Source organism: Euprymna scolopes, chromosome 17 (genome assembly GCF_053919585.1).
Source record: "Euprymna scolopes isolate OS-2025 chromosome 17, ASM5391958v1, whole genome shotgun sequence".
In the NCBI taxonomy this organism is placed as follows: Eukaryota; Metazoa; Mollusca; class Cephalopoda; order Sepiida; family Sepiolidae; genus Euprymna; species Euprymna scolopes.
In genome coordinates this window covers 124,191,295-124,213,281 of record NC_136498.1, presented here as the reverse complement: position 1 = coordinate 124,213,281, position 21,987 = coordinate 124,191,295, and the positions used below count along the sequence as shown (strand labels likewise).

At 34.8% G+C, this 21,987-nt stretch overlaps 1 protein-coding gene across 1 annotated transcript in view; it reads right to left on the bottom strand.

The window, feature by feature from the left end:
* The window catches only part of LOC145296956 (uncharacterized), a 57,511-nt gene that overhangs the window by 6,110 nt on the left and 29,414 nt on the right, over positions 1-21,987 (bottom strand). Inside the window, exons 8-14 of the mRNA XM_080143179.1 lie at positions 20,469-20,582; positions 15,662-15,790; positions 14,483-14,587; positions 11,426-11,584; positions 8,576-8,671; positions 5,859-6,549; positions 2,859-3,028 (exon numbers count right to left, since the gene is read on the bottom strand). Of these exons, the coding sequence (XP_079999305.1) occupies positions 2,859-3,028; positions 5,859-6,549; positions 8,576-8,671; positions 11,426-11,584; positions 14,483-14,587; positions 15,662-15,790; positions 20,469-20,582 (1,464 nt within the window). The remainder of the gene's footprint in view (positions 1-2,858; positions 3,029-5,858; positions 6,550-8,575; positions 8,672-11,425; positions 11,585-14,482; positions 14,588-15,661; positions 15,791-20,468; positions 20,583-21,987) is intronic.

Genomic DNA, 21,987 nt, shown 5'->3' with positions numbered 1-21,987 from the left:
AACGGCATAAATAAAGAAGTATGAATAAATAAACGGCATAAATAAAGAAGTATGAATAAATAAACGACATAAATAAAGAAGTGATTCGCATTGTTTATTTCAAACTATGCCTTGCACTCGTATCTCTGCTAAGCATTACCAGGAATGCAGTGAAGTCATTTTTTATGTTGATATTTGTTTTCATATTTCTAAACTTACAAAAGACAATTCCTATTACCTAACAATAAAAAAATCAGCAAAGCAGGAGATTAATTGGTTTTTAAACTGAAGAATATAATGAGAGTTGTCTACCTTAAGTTTTAAAATGTGTTAATAAATATTAAAAACTAAAATGACTTCACTGCAGTTCTGCGCAATGCCAAGTAGCTAGTCTCTATAGGACCAACATAAAACGTTTAGTGAAATTTTTTTCTTCTTTTTTTTCTGTTAGTTGTAATCGCTTGCGAACCACCAGTCCAGTATAAATAAACAAATACTCTCCGAATTTGGGCTTTCTCATTTTCTCTAGAGCAATCAATCAATTTGATTGAAAAATGGGCAATTTCACTGATTTCGATGATAGTGTGAAACATTTGTTGATCATCATTCAATCCTCGGCAACGTCAGGTCTCCCTGCCAGTTTTATCTAAATGAACGGTTTCCAAACTACGGCCAGTCAAAAACTTTAATTTGGCCTACAACGCTCTTATAGAAAGTGAAAAAATATTCCAGAAATTTTTTTTTAAAAATGTGTGAAAATAGTGTGGTGGTTTTTCTTTTTGTTTAAAAAATGATTAAAAGAATAAATATTTTGAGAAGCGGTTTCAATAAAAAGCAAAACGAATAAGCAAAACAGTAAAAAAACGCATCCAGGCATTTTTTTTTTTTTTTGGCTCAAGGGGACAGAGGCTGCAGCTGAGATGCCAGTTCAGGGCCTATCAGATTTGCGACTCTCTTTTGAACCTTGTCAAGGAGCGAGAGACTAGTAGCAGATGCACCAGCCCAAATATGACAGCCATACTCCATACATGGGTGAATGGTGGCCTTACAGAGATACAGGATACTTTCGGGTGTTAGTAGTTTTCTAGCACGGTAGAGAGAGCCCACCTTCCTTGCAGCGGCCCTGGCAATGCTTTCAATGTAATTGTTCCAACTCATGTTTCCTGTGAACATTAGGCCAAGGAGTTTGAAAGATGTACTCTCAGATAAAGAGTCGTTGGCCATTGCTATAGGTGGTAAAGAAGGTTTCTTGTAATTATTGAATGAAACTAGTTTAGTCTTGGCGGCATTGAACGTGATCATCCATTTTTGTCCCCATTCCACTACAGATTGGAGGTCATACTCTAGTGTTTCTGCCATTTCTTTAGATATGTGTTCATTTGTTTTCCTGTCGTGCCTGTTATAAAGTGTGGTGTCATCAGCATATATACCCATCTCAGAGGCAATTTTGTCGGGGAGGTCATTTATAAATATCAGGAACAGTAGAGGTCCAAGGATAGACTCCTGGGGCACTCCCGCATTTATATCATATTGTTTAGATGTACGACCGTCGAGGACAACCTGAATTTTTCTCTTATCTAAGAAGGATTTAATTATGTTAAATATTCTACCAGTGATGCCGTATGATCTAATTTTCCTGAGGAGACCCTCATGCCATACCCTGTCAAAAGCCTTAGATATATCTAGAGCTACCGCTCTGCCCTCCCCCGCTTTGTCCAGTGAATGGTATATACGTTCAGAGATTACAGTTAGGATGTCTGCTGTAGAACGGGCTTGTCTAAATCCATATTGTTGGTCAGTCAGAAGTTTAGCATCTGTAAGGTGATGGACTAGAGCATGGTTAATTAAGGTCTCAAATATTTTGGCAAAAAGTGGGAGGAGGCTAATGGGGCGATAATTTAATGGTTCAGTTCTTTCGCCAGAATTCTTGAATACTGGTACCACAGAAACAGTTTTCCAACAGCCTGGAAAGCAAGATTCATTAAGGCATTTGTTGTAGAGTTTAGAGAGAACTGGAGCTACTTCGGCTGAGCACTTTTTTAATAGCACAGCTGGGATGAGATCGGGTCCACATGCTTTTGAAGTGCCAAGGTTTTTTATGATAGCATGCACCTGAGCAGGGATATTTTCAGATCGTCTAGCGTGGCGTCTGTCCGCATAGCAAATTCAGGTAGGGGGTGGTTGGAAGGGTCCAGTGTGGAGTTTGAGGCAAACCGACTGGCAAGCATTTTAGCCTTCTCGGTTGCTGAGCAAACAACCTCGTGATTGTTGGTTAATGGGGGAATTGTTGATTGCCCATTATTTACTACATTGTTGTAGATTTTCTAGAAGTCACGAGTTTCTAGTTTTTGTGCTTCAATGCGTTTTTTAGTGGTTTCCATAAATTCTCTCTTAGCTGTCGCTATTTCTTTCTAAACGTTACTTCTAGCTTCTATGTACTTCTGTCTGTTTGAACTGGACTTATGTCGGTTAAATCTGCGATATGCATACTGCCTTTGAGCAATGGCAGTTGCGCAAGTCGAAGTAAACCAATGGGGAAAGTGGGGCTTGCTATAAAATTTCCACATGGGAACATGCGCTTCGATTGCAGTTTTGAACCATTCAGTGGTCTCGTTTGTGCACTGTTCAGCAGGAAGAGAAAAAATATTTCCCCATGGGGCATCTCTGATAAGATCTGATGGCTTCCCAGTCAGCCTATTTATGTATCGAGCACTGTCAAAGTAAATACTAAAAATAGTTACATAAAATAAAAATAATAATAATATATATATATATATATAATTATTACTATAAGATTATATATATTATTAATATAATATATGTATATTATTTAATATATTATATATCTTTTCACATAAAGCTGTGAAAAGTTCACTCACCTGTTTGGCCGTCAGTTTTACTTCTTCCTCTTCGTCATCGTCTTCGTGTCTTCTCTTTCTTCGTTTTTTCTGTTTCTTTTTCTCCTCTTCTTTCACGGGAGAATTCTGCGTTTTCGTTTTAAGCCCAGAGAAGGAAGAAACTGGTTCTTTCAATTTATACATGAATTCTTCTGTGAAAATATATAAATACAAAAGAATTTCTAATAAATTGCATTAAAAAAAAAAAAAAAAGAAAAAAAAAAGAAAAAGAAAAAAAAAGAAAAAAAAAAAAAAGCAATAGGAAAATGGTTAAGGAAAGAATCTAAATATTAATTTGCTTGTCCATCACAAAAAACAATCATCATCGTAAACATTAATTAATAAGAAATGAATTACCTCCCTTTATCAGTAAAACATCATTAAAACTATTTCTTCTCCAAAAATTTAAAAAAAAACAAAAAAACATGGCTATCTATTTACGGTTTCAAATTGTCTATTTTATTATATAATTAAAAAAGTCATGTTAAGAAGATTTTATAATTAAAAAAGTCATGTTAAGTTTTTTATTACAGTTTTTTTTATTATGGTACTTGTACAGTTTAATCAAGACATTAAAAAATGAAAATATCGAAAAAAAGGTTATATTGTACGTATCCGTTTTGAACTGAAGATCTCCGAAAAAAATTTCACTCAATTTGATCGAGTAGTTTTTTTGTTTTTTTTTTTACAGCAGAAAAACATGTTTTTATGACAGCACATTGAAGGCAGACATATTGGATTTAAAAAAATTTTTGTTCGGATTTTATAAACGCCAACGGGGAGATAACTCCAGTTAAAGCGCCGACACTCCCTCCCCATCTTTAATACTAGCTTTTCTTCCTAAAAATGAAACCTTTTGCTCGGTATCATAACAAATTGTTTTTTTCGCTGTAAAAAAAAAAAAAAAAACTACTTGATGAAATTAAGTGAATTTTTTTTTTAGGAGAACTTCGTTCCATAATGAATACGTACAATAGAACCTTTTTTTCAATATTTTCATTTTTTAATGTCTTGATTAAACTGTACAAGTACCTTTATTTTAAATTTTAAAAATGTGCAAGTGAATTGACATTCATTTCTCTATAATTTATATAAAAAATTATTCAGAAAACAAAAATTTATATAAAAACATTATTCAGAAAAAAAAAAAAAAAACCCAATGTGTTGTGTGTTGAATTTTCATTGAAAAAAATTGTAAATGTTTTAAATTAATTCTTTTTAGATTCAAAAGGTTAAGAAAGAATTTACTAAAAAAAAATTGTTTTAAATTCATCGTTATTTGTTTTATTTTCTATTCATTTTATTTATGTGTTTTTTTTGTTTTTTTTTTACATAAACATCACCACTTATCAAGGCCGATAGGCCACTCAAGGATAAAGGTTAAAGAGTGTAGAGTAGTCAAAAGGACAATATAGTAATCGATAGTAATGGAAGTTCAGTTAATTTGTTAACTTAAGTGGAACGGCTCATTAGAAATTTGTTCACGTTGGACTTGAAGACAACCATATTATAGACAGCTGGAAAGCAGGAAAATGGAAGACAATTCCACAGGTGTGCAGTTCTAAGAAAGAAGCTTTGATCATGGAATCTATGTTTAGGTTTAGGTACAGATAAAGAGTGGGGAAAATTATTGATAATGTTTTCAGTTAGTCTAGTGTTTCTTGTGAAAGTTTGGCGAGGGGGGACCATAGATTGAAGCTCAGTCGAACACTTTCCATGAAAATAACAATAAAGCAGAGACAAACTCGCAACATCTCTTCTGTGAGACAGAGGTTGCAGCGAAGAGAAAAGGACATCTCCCACCAGGCCATGAAGTCTATTTGAACCCTATCAAGGCAGGACAAGTCTTTTCTAGCAGCTCCTGCCCATATGTGGCAACAGTACTCCATCCTTGGACGTATCTGGCTCTTATATAGATAGAGAATTGCATCAGCAGTGAGATATCTACTGGATCGATAGATGTGTTTTTAAAAAATTTTAACTACCATGGAATTTCCACAGGTCCTACTAGTTTATCCTTATTTTCCCACAACGGACAAAAATAATTGCTTATTTCAAAAAGACAAAATTATAAAGAAATAACTATTGCAGATTCATTATATACAATGTATCGTCTTTTATGAAATTTGCAGATAGGAAGCATAGATGGTCCTTCATATTTTTTTAGACCAAATGTTATATAGAGCACTGCCAGGGGATGCCAAGTGACCTGAACAATTATTATTATGATCGGTGTTGATGCTAGGTAAATAGAATGTTTAGAAAATATGTGTCGAGGCAAATTTGGTATTTTTAAAGATAAAAATATTTATGCAAAAATGTTTAGAAAATATGTATCGGGAATGTTAATTTTATAGAATGGAATTTAAATTTGACTTGGAAGAGGAATTTGGAGTCAAGATACCAGTTGGGAATGTGGGATTAATAGCAAATGGATTCCGTGAAAACAACTTTTTAAATTAATAGCAAATGGATTATGTGAAAAGCATCAAGTGATGATGTAATAAATCAGAGTTAAGCATTGCTGAGTAAGCGACACAGACAAATCATCTTATAGAGATGAGAAAAGAGAAAAGAAAGAAAAAATGGAGAAAAAGAAAAAGAAGAAAAAAAATAAAAGAAATAAAAAGAAAAATAGAAAAGAAAAGAGAAAAAAGAAAAAGGAGAAAGAGAAAAAAGAAAAAGGAGAAAGAGAAAAAGAAAAGAAAGAGATAAAGAGAAAGAAAGAGAAAAAAAAGAAAAAAGAGAAAAGAAAGAAAGAGAAAAAGAGAAAAGAAAGAGAAAAAGAGAAGAGAAAAGAAAGAAAAAAGAGAAAAGAAGGAAAGAGAAAAAGAGAAAAGAAAGAAGAGAGAGAAAAAGAGAAAAGAAAGAAAAAAGAGAAAAGAAAGAAAAAAGAGAAGAGAAAGAGAAAAGAAAGAAAGAAAAAAAAAGAATGAAAGTGAAAACAACCCCCCCCCCCCAAAAAAAAAAAAGAAAACTTACCATCATCTGATTCTTCTTCCTTTGATGGTATTACAAGGAATTTCCCACTTCCTGATGAAATGGTTTGCAATTTTTTCGGTGAAGATTTTTCATTCTTTTCTGAACTCTGTAATTCTTCTTTCTTCGATAAAACTATAGAATTATCTTTTGTGTCTAAAGCAGCAGATTCTTCACTCTTTTCTGACGTCGACGTCTTCATATCATCTGTTTTAGAAACTTTCTTTTCACCAGAAGACGTTTCTGAACGATTCTGATCAAGTTTACTTTCCTCCTTATTTGCATTGTCTTTTAAGCATTTCTCATCACCCTCTGACACCCTCTCCCCATCATCAGTAGACTTTTCTACCACATCATCTGTTGACGACGTCATTAATGCAACAAATTTCTTTGCTGCATCATCATTGCCTGCATCCTCATTCTCCTTTATAGGGATCACTGGTTCTTCCTCATCTTTTGTATCTTCTTCGTCATCTTCATCGTCAGATGGTTCCACGTCAGAACCATCCTTGGAAACCTCAAGATTAATTTTTTTCACATCTTCAGCCACAAAATTAGGTTCCACACGAATTTTATTAAAGTCTTGTTGTACTTTATGAACAAAACCCTGAGAGGTAGCATCGGTAGATTTGGAATCTTTGAGGCTGGGCGTCGATTGGTTCGCAGACGTTTTCGTATCACCCTCTTCTTCTCCCTAATTAGAAAAAAAAACATAAAACAAATACAACTTTATTTAAACAAAATAAAGATTTACAGGAAAGATAACCCATTAGATCACATTGTATCTAAATTTTTTATTATCGAGTTGAAATTTTATGTAATGGCTAAAAATTCGTTAGAATACACAAATTGAAAAAAAAAAAAATCAAGAGGCTGTACATTCAAGATAAAAATTTACATATTATGGCAAGGAGCAAAGCAGTTTACACAGAATTACATTTCACTTTTGACAATAAATTTGTGGTTTATTATTGCAAGACTCCTATAAGTTCATACATCTTCGAACAAATAAAATTTTAGCAAATTTCACAAGAATTTTTAAAAGTGTTTTAATAACCCTCGGAGAGAGAAGTTGACGAAAATATAAGAATTTTATCTTCTCTTCATAGTAATTATGCAGTAAGCAGTACTATTATGTGTGTGTGTGTGTGTGTGTGTGTGTGTGTGTGTGTGCAATATATAATAGCTATCAAAATTGCAATAATGAAATCTCCTCAGTTGATAGTTTATTGCATTTCAAAAGGAAAATTATTACAATATTCTTTCATTTTCAACTAACAAGTCAACAAAATTATGTCTTTGTTGCATTTTAAAAAAAACATAGGAAAAACATTATTTTGAACAACTACCGACAACAAATAACCAACATACACTGCAAACAAGCTTTTCATTATGAAGATAACTTTCATACTGCATTTATCCTAATTCGTTATTTACGTATCTCAGTGAATATTAATTATTATTTAAATTTATTTTTAAGTTTTTAATTTTTTGTATATCATCTTATTTTTATTTCATATTTTTTAATTTAATTATTTACTTTTCCACTTTCGAGTTCTATATTTAAGTTAAATTAATTTATTCTTCCGTTAAAATACTTTTGATTGATACATTTGATTTTCGTTTGTTTACTTTCACAAAGGATTTGTTTTATAGTTAAAATTAATTTAATAAATTTTTTTGTTAACCTCAGTGTTATCCTGGAAAATCTGTTCTGGCAAGAATTTACTTTTACCATGACTAATGTTTATGCAAAATTTTTTAAAAATATCCAAGGTGTGGTTATTAAGAAAAGTGCGAAAAAACAGACGGACAATTTTGGGGCAATTTTACCCCTAGAATGCTCCCTAGGGAAGCAACCAGGGTTATTCCGGAAAATCTATTCTGGAAAAAATTTATTTTCACCGTGACTAATGTTTGTAAAAATTTTTTTAAAAATCCAAGGGTTATTGAGGAAAGTGCGAATAGATGAACAGGAGTGAATTACTAGGTCCAATCTCTTCTTTGTCAAGGGGGACCAGTAATTTAAAAAAGAAATTAAATACACCAGAATGCATTTCTGTTTCTTTGTAAAAAATCAGTCATTTTAATCTTTTGTTAATAGTTGAAAAAGAAAGAATGTATTACGATGTGAACCTTCAAAACAAATTTGGAATCATTTAACATGTCGAATAGAAAGTAAATTCAGATTTTCAAATTGTTGACAAATTCTCAGGTGTTAAAAGATTGGAAATTTTGAAAAATATTTATACGCAATTTTTTTAATTATAAAAGATTAAAACAACATTAACTTTCATACACTCATTAACCTTTACCCTTGAATGGCCTGCAAACCTTGATAAATTTGTGACTCCCATGTAAAAAAAAGAAAAGAGAAATTAACCTGACAAAATTTTACGTTTATGATAATTTGGTTTAACCAACAACTAATGATAAATGTCATTGTAATAATTAAATTTAACTTTAAAAATTAAATTTTAAAAAACAGTAAAATAAAAAATTAATCCGCTTACTTTAAATAAAACAAAAAACATAGGAAAAAATGGGAAAAGAAAGGGAAAGTATAACAGGAGAGAGAGAGAGAGAGAGAGAGAAAGATACTTTTAATATATTTTGGGTCATTTTTCTCTAAACTTTTTATGTGGCACCATATCATCATCTTGGTAATGATGGTAGGGATAGCTACTATACAATAATGTATTTAACATCCAGAGACTCACCTCTTTAAGAGGAGGTTTGACAAAATAGGGAATGCGACCTCTTTGCCAATCATTTAGGACCATTTTGGAAATGTTATTAAAGTCAGGATCACCACCCTGAAAATAAATGATAAAAAAAAAGATTATCAATCGAGTCTGGCACAAGATTTGAATAGTAAATACATTAAAAAAAAAAAATTTAAACAAAAAAATTTGCTATTTTTTTCTTTTGTTATTTTAAAATGGTTTCATATATGAAAGCAAATATGTCGTAAAAGAGAAAAAGAGACAGGAGTAGACATGTAAGATAACCACGTGAGCCCACTTGACAACTCGCTGAAGCCAACGTTGTGTACTGTGGATTATTCCTTCGTCTTCTCTGGTTCTGGCCGCGTTGTCATCTTTTACGTATCAGCGGGTTGCCGGGTGGAGTGAGCATGCATGAGTTCATAAAAATAAAACAACTTCAAAGGAAAATACAGATTCCGGCACGTCACAAATATTGGCTGGATGATAGGTGTGTGATTCTATAGACACTAAAGTCTACATCTATATCTACTGTCGAAGATGTGTTTCTCAATCAGTGGATAAATTTATTTCCCTATCTGCTCCGAGTCCTGATCTGTTTTCCTTGGAGTTCAAACTGTCAACTACTGAACTCTGACATCCATAAACTGCTCCTACTGTCATTAACTAATACCCACAAACTAAATCTAAATATATCTATATCGATTGTTTCGGCCTTTTGTTACCATCATTCCTACACCTTGACCCAGGTCAACCTTCTTTTGTCTAACCCAGCAGACAGATTTCTGTTTTCCTGTTTCTTTTGTTATATTTCCTTTTATTTTTTCTTCCTCTAACACTTGGAGAGGGGGGGCGGGGGGGGGGGGGGCTTTGATAGTCTCCCAATCACTTTCCTGACTTCTGTACGCAGACCTGTTCCAGAGATCTTTTCTCTTCCCCCATAAGGAGATGGACAAATTGAAAGCCTCTATCATGACTTTGTAAAAATCACTAAAAGTAAACCCAAAGCAATAAAAGCGTAGATGTAATGTGAACAAACGTCTCGCTGCTCAACTCCCCACATCTCCTGTTAGACACAATCTGAAATTGTAACCCCTTATGTTTCATGTGGTTTTATTATTTGTCAACTTGGATTCTTTTTTTTTTTTTTTTTACTCTTTTTTTACCCTGCACAAAGCACATTACCACATTGCAGGTTAATACAGTCAGGGAAGTAAGAAATAGAGAAGGAATTATAGTCAGAGGGAAGATTGGTTGGTTGGTTGTTTTTGTTTTACGGCATATCAACCCTTTTCGGGTTATTTAATGCCGAAACCAAAGATTTTGAAGAAAAATTTTTTTAATATAATATATTCGTTGTTCTCACGTCGGTTTCTATTTAACCCATAGTTGGGACCCTAACAGGTACTACCACTCCGGGTTAGAGTGGACCTGGGAGCAATGGTAATTAAAGGGTGGTTCCACACTCCCCAAAGCCCACAAGCTGGGGCCTCACCACTGGATATAGTTTAAGGTCATATCCAGGACCCCCATTGAGGGACTTTTACCCTCTGCAGGGGGGCAGTCGGCGTATTCTAATGCCCCACCGACAGGGCCATCTGAGGGAAGAAATTATTAGAGTAGAAGTGAAGGGGTGGGATTTTGCTGCTTGTCGGATTAGTCTGGTGTATGCCCATCGAGGAGGAACAAGTACTACGAGTTCATCAGAGCACATTCTGTTAAAGTACTTATAAAAAAAAGGTACACGAATGCGGTATTGTGGCAATGAGAGAAAGGTTGGAGCTTGACCAATAGTGCAAGACTTATTAGATTCGGGAGAGACTCGTGGTAGATGGCCAGTTGTGATAACTCCATGCGTGGGCGAATTGTGGTTTTTGTAAAGATATGGGATACTTTCTGGTGTGAATAATTTTCTAGCATGGTATAGGGATCCCACTTTCTTTGCAGCACGCTTGGCAATGTCCTCAATGTATTTGTTCCAATTCATGTTCCCTGTGAATGTTTAAATTAAGAGTTTGAAAAATGAGCCCTCAGGTAGGGTGTTTTATTTGTGATGGCAATCGGTGGTTGAAAAGGTTTCTCGTAATTATTACAGGAAAGAAGCTCAGTCTTAGTAGCATTGAATGTTCCCATCCATTTACAGCTGCATTCCACGACAGACTGAAGGTCATTTTCTGCCATTGCCTTGGATACGACACCTATTAAGAAAGAGAAGTAGACGACCTTTACACCGTCACATATGAAACGAGGGCATCACATAGACACATCTTAAAATCAGAGGCTCTGTCTGTTGGCCCATCATGTCTACGTTTTAAAATCAGAGGCTCTATCTGTTGGCCCATCATGTCTACGTTTTAAAATCAGAGGCTCTGTCTGTTGGCCCATCATGTCTACGTTTTAAAATCAGAGGCTCTGTCTGTTGGCCCATCATGTCTACGTTTTAAAATCAGAGGCTCTGTCTGTTGGCCCATCATGTCTACGTTTTAAAATCAGAGGCTCTGTCTGTTGGCCCATCATGTCTACGTTTTAAAATCAGAGGCTCTGTCTGTTGGCCCATCATGTCTACGTTTTAAAATCAGAGGCTCTGTCTGTTGGCCCATCATGTCTACGTTTTAAAATCAGAGGCTCTGTCTGTTGGCCCATCATGTCTACGTTTTAAAATCAGAGGCTCTGTCTGTTGGCCCATCATGTCTACGTTTTAAAATCAGAGGCTCTGTCTGTTGGCCCATCATGTCTACGTTTTAAAATCAGAGGCTCTGTCTGTTGGCCCATCATGTCTACGTTTTAAAATCAGAGGCTCTGTCTGTTGGCCCATCATGTCTACGTTTTAAAATGAATGCTTACCTTTAACAGTTTCCCACATCTTTTCGCGAGTTGCTCCAAAAAGTCTTCTGGATCTTTCCACTGGTCAATTTTGTAAGTACGCTGAATGTATTCGATCCGGACACGTTGCAAAATTGGTGCAATGTAATCCTCAGGATTTTTTAAATGTTCGACTCGAACCTACAAGAGGAAGAGAAAAACAATAAAATATTGCGACCAAAAAAAAAACTTTTAAATTTCAAGGATTTTAATTTACACCTATCAATCCAATTAGACCAGCGATCTCCAAATTATAGCTTGTGGAACTCTTATGGAAAATATAAAAATATCCAGGAAAAATTTTAACATAGCCTCGTAGATGTCCTTTTCTCTTCCCTGCAACCTCTATCTCACAGAAGAGATGGTGTAAGCCTGTCTCTGATCTATTTTCATGGCAAGTGCTCAACTGAACTCCAATCTATGCCCCCCCCCTTGCCAAACCTTCACGAGAAACACTCGCCTAGCTAAAACCACTATCAACAATTTCCCCCACTCTTAATTCATGCCTAAACCTAAACGTAGATTCCATAAACAAAGCTTTTTTTTCTCTTAGAACTGCACACCTGAGGAACTCTTTTCCATTTGCGTGCTTTCCGGCTGACTATAATATGGTCGTCTTCAAGTCCAACGTAAACAAGTTCTTGATGAGCCGTTCCCCTTAAGTAATCCAATTTATCAAATTTCCACTAATAACAATTACTACGTCACTGTCCCATTGACCACTGTACACTTATTAACTCTAATCCTCGAGTGGTTTCTGGGCCTTGATAAGTGGTGACTCCTTTGTAAAAAAAAAAAAAAAAAAAAAAAAAGTGTGAAAATAGCTGAATCCACTGTGAAAAATTTCCCCCACTCTTTATCTGTGCCTAAATCAAAATGTGGATTCCATGAACAAAGCTTCTTTCTTAGAACTGCACGCCTGTGGAACTCTGTTCCGTCTGCCTGCTTCCCACCTGACTACAACTTGGATGTCTTCAAGTCCAATGTTAACAAATTCCCAATGAACCGCCCCCTTAAGTAAACACTTCATCAAATCTCCACACTAACGTAATGTACTTGCAATAACCCTTATCCCTGAGTGGCTTCCGGGCCTTGATAAGTGGTGACCACTGTGTAAAAAAAAAAAAAAAAAGTGTGGTGATTTTTCTTTTTGTTTAGAAAATGATCAAAAGAATGAGGTTTTGAAGAAACAGTTTCAATAAAAAACAAATCCAGGTCATTTTTTTTCTATTTTTCCTATTTTAAAAAGAAATTTTAGCATTTTCATTCACTGCCAACTACAAATATTCTTTGCTTAGCCTTGCCTGTTACAAGTAAACTTGTAACAAAATTATTTTTCTAACAGTCAATGCGCTCTTGGCACATACGATAACTGTCTTTAACTTGAACTGGCATCTCAAAATAATACGTATTGAATTGTATGTTTACGAGTTATCTCATATTTGACCCCTGCCATGTATTATGTTTTTTCTCTTTAGTGAATCTAATATATAAGTTGAATGATTCACTGTAAATAAAAGCTGATTCTTTATAAAATAATATACAAACTGATATTTGTATTTGGCACACTAAGATATTTTCTTATTTAATGTGCCATATACGAGAATATTATGAGTAAAATAAATTTAATATATATTCCATATGATATTCATATGCATTATTTGATGGTTTTATATTTTGGCAGCAGATGTGTTAAATTCTTTCAACTTTGGAATCAAATAATTCAAATAGTTTTGATCTCTTACACAACTGCACTCACTCAGGCTGATAAAATAACAACTAGTTAACCCTTTATGATCTGGTTGAACTAATTCGTTCAGTCACAAATAAATGAATATAACAGCATAAATAAAGTGGGTATTGATTCAAACACGCCTTGTACATATTAGTTCAGTATCTGGGTAGATACCAGATACCTCCAGATTGCAACTGTCTATTGCTTACAGTCAGTATGTGGCCATCTGTCTCAGAGAGTGGAGGACTTTGTTTGTTGTCATAAACACAATTTTTTTTCAAGCATATGGATAATAATCAAGGTAAGTTTATGAAATGCAAATCTACATCATAATTCAGGTCATAAATGGTTAAACAAACTAAAATCAACAATAAATATTTTTTAATCATCTACATCATAATTCAGGTCATAAATGGTTAAACAAACTAAAATCAACAATAAATATTTTTTAATTATCTACATCATAATTTAGGTCATAAATGGTTAAACTAACTAAAATCAACAAATATTTTTTAATCATCTACATCATAATTCAGGTCATAAATGGTTAAACAAACTAAAATCAACAATAAATATTTTTTAATCATCTACATCATAATTCAGGTCATAAATGGTTAAACAAACTAAAATCAACAATAAATATTTTTTAATCATCTACATCATAATTCAGGTCATAAATGGTTAAACAAACTAAAATCAACAATAAATATTTTTTAATCATCTACATCATAATTCAGGTCATAAATGGTTAAACAAACTAAAATTAACAATAAATATTTTTTAATTATCTACATCATAATTCAGGTCATAAATGGTTTAACAACTAAAATTAACAATAAATATTTTTTAATCATCTACATCATAATTCAGGTCATAAATGGTTAAACAAACTAAAATTAACAATAAATATTTTTTAATTATCTACATCATAATTCAGGTCATAAATGGTTAAACAAACTAAATCATCATGACAATGTCCTCAATGTATTTACTCCAATTCATGTTAAAACTTGGTAAATAATTTGTACAAAATAACAGTGCTCAATATGCGAGTAGAGTAAGGTTGCAAGTTATGAAAACATATTTATGGCAATTAAGCTACACAGGTTTCCGCATTTCGTCCCCACAAGTAATCGTCAGGCTAAAATGCATGGAATTTGTTACTGGATATTTTTGTATATACATGTGATGTTTAGTCTATTGTTGCACTGCAGAAAAGACTGACATCATATTAACAATTTCATGAGTGGTTTTGGGTTTCCATGTATGAATTTGAATTTTAAGAGAGGGTCAATTATACTTACCACACCTTTGAGGACAATTTCTTCAGGCGTAGATCCGGACGGATAGACCACACCAGGACAGTCTACTAAATAGATTCTTCTCATTAGGGTCACATATTGCCACACCTAGGTACATGCCAAAAAAAAAAAAAAAAAAAAAAGTCTTTTTAGATTAAATATGATCATTATATCTGGCACTTATACAGATAGAAGATTGCATCGACAATGAGATACCTGCTCGAGCAATAGTGTAATCTAACCATTTTTCAACGAACTTGGTAACAGATTTGATGTATTTGGTCCATTTCAGATCAGAAGTGAAGGTCAGTTTTTGATGCATTAAAATTAACCAGCCACCCTTTTCCCCATTGCACCATGTTCTCAAGATCAGAAGAGAGAGAATCAGAAAGATCTTGGTCATTGCTGACATTTGAATGCTGTTATAGATTTTAATGTCATCTGCATAAATGTCTACGAATGATCTTAGAATTTGATTTCGGAGGTCATTGATGAAGATTAGGAAGAGAGTTGAGTCCAGTAAGTAAATTTAGATATTAATTATTTTGCAAAAAAATATTTAACCGATATATTTACAGGCAGTGAAAAAAATCCTTGGAATATGGTAACGTTATGGAGATGATAGAAATATCTCATTTAGATTTACAATAAGTTCATTCAATCAAATTTTTGGTTCTTATTTAGAATTCAATTTAATTAAAAACAAAAATACAAACACATCTTTATGATATACATACTCATTATGGAACTAAGATATCATATTCCAAAAATCACGTAAAGTGATTAAGTAGTATTTATCTTTTTTTTTAAATAAGAAAATCATATTTTATGACAAGTGAGTCGGCAGCAGACATATTGTTTTAGAATGTGTTAAAATTCAAGGGCAACAACTCAATTTGACAACTGAGATCTTGTTTGTATTAACAATAATTAAAACTTCTAATGACCAAAAATTGTACATTTTTGTTATTTGGTTAAAATTAATGAATTTACATAATTTTTGGAAGATGACATTTTCGTTCTGTCACGAATATATAGATCACAGATTTTTCTGTATTTTTGTTTTTTAATTAAGTTGAATTCTGAATAAAAACCAAATTATTTAACTTTAATAATATTATTTTTCCGTATTTTAAAATTTTGTACAAGAAAAAAAAAAAGGTTTTTATAAAAATATTTTACCTTAGTTTCACCGGCCAAGGGTGCAACTTTACAAACTTTCTTCTTCCGAAGGGTGTTGATGATGGAACTTTTGCCAACGTTTGGGTAACCTATGAAACCAACACTGATCTGTTTCTTGTCAGAGTGGAGCTAAATTTAATTAAAAATAAAATAATAATTAAAAATAAGATAATAATTAAAAATAAGATAATAATTAAAAATAAGATAATAATTAAAAATAAAATAATAATTAAAAATAAAATAATTCATAGCAGTTCCCACATTTCTAAAGTCAATATTATCTAAGGAACTCTCAATTTGTAATACAATATATGGATTTTGGTTTTAACTTTACCCATATTTATTTATTTTAAGAATGGTTGGAAATAAGTCATACCCAACCTACTATAACTATGCAATTCCTATAACTACATACCTAGAAAACGCAGTTATTAAACCTGACAGTAATATGGGACAAGAAGAAAGAAGCAACCTTAGTAGAAGTCACTGTTCCCAATGATACTGGTTTCAACAGAGCTAAGAGGGAAAAGATAACAAAATACCAAGATATTATGTATGACATGAAAAGAAACTGGAATCTTAGGAAGATCTCTATCATTATAGCAGTTATAGAAGCAACAAATATAAACAAAATGATCCCTCCCACCATAACCCATTCATTCTCCACCACTTCCACCATAGCAGCGAAACTCGACTGACAAGTGTCAGTGAGTGAAAAACTTTCCAACGTGATAGAGATGCCTTTTTGGCAAAGAAGAAATCAGTTTAATGAATCTTTGAACACGTGGAAACTCCGGACCGGTACCTTTAAAATTATTTCAGTGCTAAATTGTCATAATTTCTTTGTTTGAAGTGTCTCTTGGGAAGAAGAAAATAAAAATGAACACTCTTAAATGGAAATTACAGTAACCTATATCCATTCCATTTTTTCATTCGTAATTATGGGAGGGGAATTTATCTTCAAATATCTTAAATTTCAAATTAAAGCGACGGACTTATACTAAGTAAATATTAATAAGTCCTTACACCCCCCCCTTTTTTAAATGGAGAGTAGACAACGCATTGTTGATGCGTTATCGGCAGTTCTTGTTACTCTCGCTTCCTCTTATTTGTCCCTCAGTCCTCATTTCCAATGAGTGGTGTTTCTGACAAAGGGTGAAGAAAAAGCTGCTCGCCAGGACGGCATTACTTTGTGAGCAGTAGCCTGAAATGTCGGAAATTTTCTGTTCCTATGTCCACCTTGTGGCCATGTCACTAGTAAGGGTGCTGGAGGTAAACGTTTCATCTGGGCTGACGTTATCCGCCTGATAGTCAGGGACCCGAATCTTGGATTAACCACTAAGGAGGCTGTCCTATCAGCAGGCGCAAAGTACTGGGGCTGCTGTATTGCCATTTGGTGAATGGACTCTGGACCATGCAGTAGTTTCGAGTGGGGCCTCTCGATTCCATACTAGTGGGTAATTGTTACGGCTTTACCTTATGGCTACAAAAAAATCTTCCTCTCCTTTTCTCTCTTACCTTCCCTCTCTGTTCTGCTCTAACCAAGTCTGTCGACCTGTTCCACAAATCCCAATACTCAACATGAAATACCTCCAAAAAAATAACACGTGTAAACCTAGAACTCCATCCTCCAACGTAGACCCCTACTACCATGTCTCCTTCTCCAACATCAGGGGTCTCCGTTCCAACCTTCCAGAGATTGAAACCCAATTACAGGAAACGAAACCAAACATAATCTTCCTAAGTGAAACTGGTATTGGGCCGACCGCTTCCCTTGATGAATTCATAATTAAATGATACTCTAACTTAACATCTAAATCTGACCCCCAAGATCGCCATGAACATGGAATATGTGCATGCATTAAAGATGGCTTTCCGTGTGGTAGGGATATCTCCAGTGAAGACCCTAATTTACCTTATATGTGCTTCCGGGTTGCACTTGCTTACACCACTGCATTTATATTCGCTCTCTATCACCCCCACAACAGCGGAGTTATTATCCTTAAGAGCATATCTGAAAAAATTGACCACATCCTGTCTGCTCACCCTTCAGCTAACATCCACATTTGTGATGACTTCAATGTCCACAATGCGGAATGGCTGACCCACTCTAACAAGACAGATGATGAGGGGAGGTTCTGTCATGATTTTGCCATTGCCTATGATCTCACCAAGATTGTCCACGTCCCCACCCGAGTGCCCAATACTTCCGGTCAGTATGCTAGCCTTCTAGACCTTTTTCTCTCAACTTCCCCTGAGCTATGTTCAAGTTCTGTTCTGTCTCCTCTGGGACCTTCCGACCACGTGGTTGTATCAGTTAAGATAAAAACAAAATGCAATAAGTCTGGAGATGTACCTCTCCACCGTACTGTATATCGATACTCTACCGCTGACTGGGATAGCTTCCGTACACTTATATTCGATCTACCATTGCATTCCATGTTTAAAAAAGATGCGTCCTCCATATTATCAGACCTGACCGAATGGCTAATTGTAGGCATAGACCGATTCATACCATTCAAAAAATTCCAACAAAAACCTAACAGTCAGCCATGGTTCTCCCCAGAATGTGCTGCTACCATCGCGCACAGAAATCACTTTTTCCATAACTACCAACGTAATAGATGCACTGAGACTAAAGCTGCCTTCAGGACTGCCAGCAACCACTGTAAAAGAGTAATAAAAAATGCAAGAGAGCTATATGCTCAGTTCGTTAAATCCAAAGTAGCTGAGCAGCGGCTTGGTTCCCACCAGTTCTGGCATATAGAAAATAGGATCCTGAACAGAAGCGTGCATTCTATCCCAACCATCATCAATGGACCTGAGGTCATCTCGTCAGCATCAGACAAGGCCAAATTATTTGCCAAGAACTTTGCAGCTAATTCTACCCTATGCGACGAAGGGCATCAACTCCCCGTATTTCCTCCTATAACGGACAACACGCTCTGCAACATACAAATATCTATGCGTGATGTAGCCAAGCTAATCAAGAACCTTGATTCCAGTAAAGCAACTGGCCCTGAAGGCATTCCAATCATTGTGTTGAAAAAGCTTCAACTAGAACTTGCCCCCATACTTACAAAACTGTTTAAGCGCTGCCTTAAAGAGAAGTGCTTTCCAACACCCTGGAAAACCTCATCAGTATGCCCTGTATTTAAGAACTCAGGTGATAAGTCCTCTCCCTCTCAGTACAGACCAATAAGTCTCCTGTGTGTCATGAGTAAGCTGCTGAATCCATATTAAATAGAGAAGTAGCCAACCACCTCAGCAGAAATAACCTTCTTAGTGACATGCAATATGGTTTCCATTCTGCCAAATCTACAGCAGATGTGCTAACTGCTATATCTCATAGGATTAGTGAATCTCTTGACAAAGGCTTCCTCTCTAGGGCAATTGCTCTTGACATATCAAAGGCCTTCGATAAGGTATGGCATAAGGGCCTACTTCACAAGATTTCCAGCTACGGTATAAGTGGAAATGTTTTCTCGATCATAAAATCATTTCTCTCCGATAGGCTCTAAGAGTAGTAGTTGCTGGGCAGAAATCAAAGGCCATCAATATTAATGCTGGAGTCCCTCAGGGGTTCATACTGGGTCCAACTCTCTTCCTGATATACATCAATGATCTCCCAAAACACATACTTAAATCATTCGTTGACATCTATGCTGATGACACGACCATCTATGGCAACACATCAAAGGCCATATATGACAAAGTTCTCTCAGATTCTCTCTCCTCTGATCTTGAGCGCGTGGTACAGGAGGTGACTGGTTACTTTTAATGTATCTAAAACCAAGCTCCTATCTTTACATCATCAACGCTCTGATCCCCATCTGGCATTAATTGATATGGGTGGCTCTCGTCTAGGGGAAGCTCCATGTTTTTATAAGCTTCTGGGCTTGACCTTTACCTTTGACCTGAAATGGAATACGTACATCAAGTCAGTTGCCAAGGTCGCTGGAAAAATGGTAGGATCCTTCTACCGCTCCAAAAGATATCTCACCCCTGATGCAATTCTCTATCTGTATAAAAGTCAAGTACGTCAAAGGATGGAGTACTGCTGCCACATCTGGGCAGGAGTTGCTAAAAACAGCCAATCCTGCCTTGACAGAGTACAAAATAGACTTCGTGGCCTAGTGGGTGATGCCCTTTTCTCTTCCCTGCAACCTCTCTCCCATAGGAGAGACGTTGCGAGCCTGTCTTTGTTTTATCGTTATTACCATGGCAGGCGCTCATCAGAACTCCAATCTCTTGTCCCCCCTCGTCAATCTTTCACGAAAAACACCCGCCTAGCTGAAACTACTGTCAAAAACTTTCCCCACTCTTTATCTGTGCCTAAATCAAAATGTGGATTCCATGAACAAAGCTTCTTTCTTAGAACTGCACGCCTGTGGAACTCTGTTCCGTCTGCCTGCTTCCCTCCGGACTACAACTTGGATGTCTTCAAGTCCAATGTTAACAAATTCCTAATGAACCGCCCCCTTAAGTAAACACTTCAGCAAATCTCCTCACTAACTTAATGTACTTGCAATAACCCTTATCCCTGAGTGGCTTCCGGGCCTTGATAAGTGGTGATCACTGTGTAAAAAAAAAAACAAAAAAACTTCCAAACGTAAAATGAACGTCAAGCAACAATGACGGGTCGTTTATTAAATTGACAATCAGAAACGTGGTACGTTAGCAAAATTGTCTCGTCTTTAGTATTCTGGGTTGTTTACAATGTCAATGTTTTTTTTTTCTTTGTTTGGTAATCGTTATTATACTTACAATTGTTTAATTTAAAAAAAAAAAAAAGTTTTTTTCTTACCTTTGAAAATTGTCTCAGCAAATTAATCAAGGCCCCTTTTCCGAACGCATTTGTTAAACTTGCATGGAAGGCCATCGTAGGATACTCCGTAGATAAAATTGTTACCCATTTTTGCTAGAAATAAGTAAAAAAAAATTTATAAAAATAATAATTCTTTCACTATGGACTCCGAAATGGCTGGGGTAATTTTTTGGAAATTTCGCGTAAACATACTTTATGTGCCTGGCAGTGTTCTTAGATAGGTTTTGTATCAAAATGCCTCTGATAAGTATCAATAATCGAAAAAATCCAATTAAATTTATCACCCCACAAGCAGAAGGGCCCAGCATATAAAATCAACAGCAGGTTCTTTGATAAGATAGAAGTGCATTTGAAATGAATGTTTCTGTTTAGAGCACAACTGAACCATGATACTTGACTTTTGTATTTTAAACTTTAGTTCAAGCCATGATAATAATTATAATATTATAAACTCAACCGCAGGTTCTCTATGATGCAATGTAGACTACAACGTATTTTGGACCAAGTCACTGTGGGGAGGCATTCACCATGATGGGTGCCCGACCAGAGCAGGCAATCAAATGATTTGATTGAAAAATGGGCAATTTCGCAGATTTTGGTTACAAGAAAAGTACTGTAAGTGTGAAACATTTGTTGAGCCTCATTTAATTCCGGCCAACGTCGAGTCTCCCTGCTAGTACATAACTTTTAGTGAAATTTATATATGTATAAAATTCTTTGGGGAAGACAAGAATTTCATTAATATTTTTTTATGTACTAAAACAAATTTTATGACAAATACCAAAGCTTCGAAAAATGGTTTGTATTTTTTCACCTGTGTCATCAGTGCATCATACGGATGTTTCTTTAATTTATAATTTCAATAAAAGAACTAAAAAGTACACCCTATGAATTAAAAATAGTTTTATTGGCATGAAACCACTGGTACAACAAAATAAAATATGAAAGAAATCTGAAAATTCCATTAAAAGTTAAAAAGTAGAATAGGAACATCTGTTAGAAAAGATTTATAAGCCATTTATAGGACATCTGTTAGAGGGAAAAGATTTATAAGCCATTTATAGGACATCTGTTAGAGGGAAAAGATTTATAAGCCATTTATAGGATATCTGTTATAGGGAAAAGATTTATAAGCCATTTATAGGATATCTGTTAGAGGGAAAAGATTTATAAGCCATTTATAGGACATCTGTTAGAGGGAAAAGATTTATAAGCCATTTATAGGACATCTGTTAGAGGGAAAAGATTTATGAGCCATTTATAGGATATCTGTTAGAGGGAAAAGATTTATCAGCCATTTATAGGATATCTGTTAGAGGGAAAAGATTTATAAGCCATTTATAGGATATTTGTTAGAGGGAAAAGATTTATGAGCCATTTATAGGATATCTGTTAGAGGGAAAAGATTTATCAGCCATTTATAGGATATCTGTTAGAGGGAAAAGATTTATAAGCCATTTATAGGACATCTGTTAGAGGGAAAAGATTTATAAGCCAT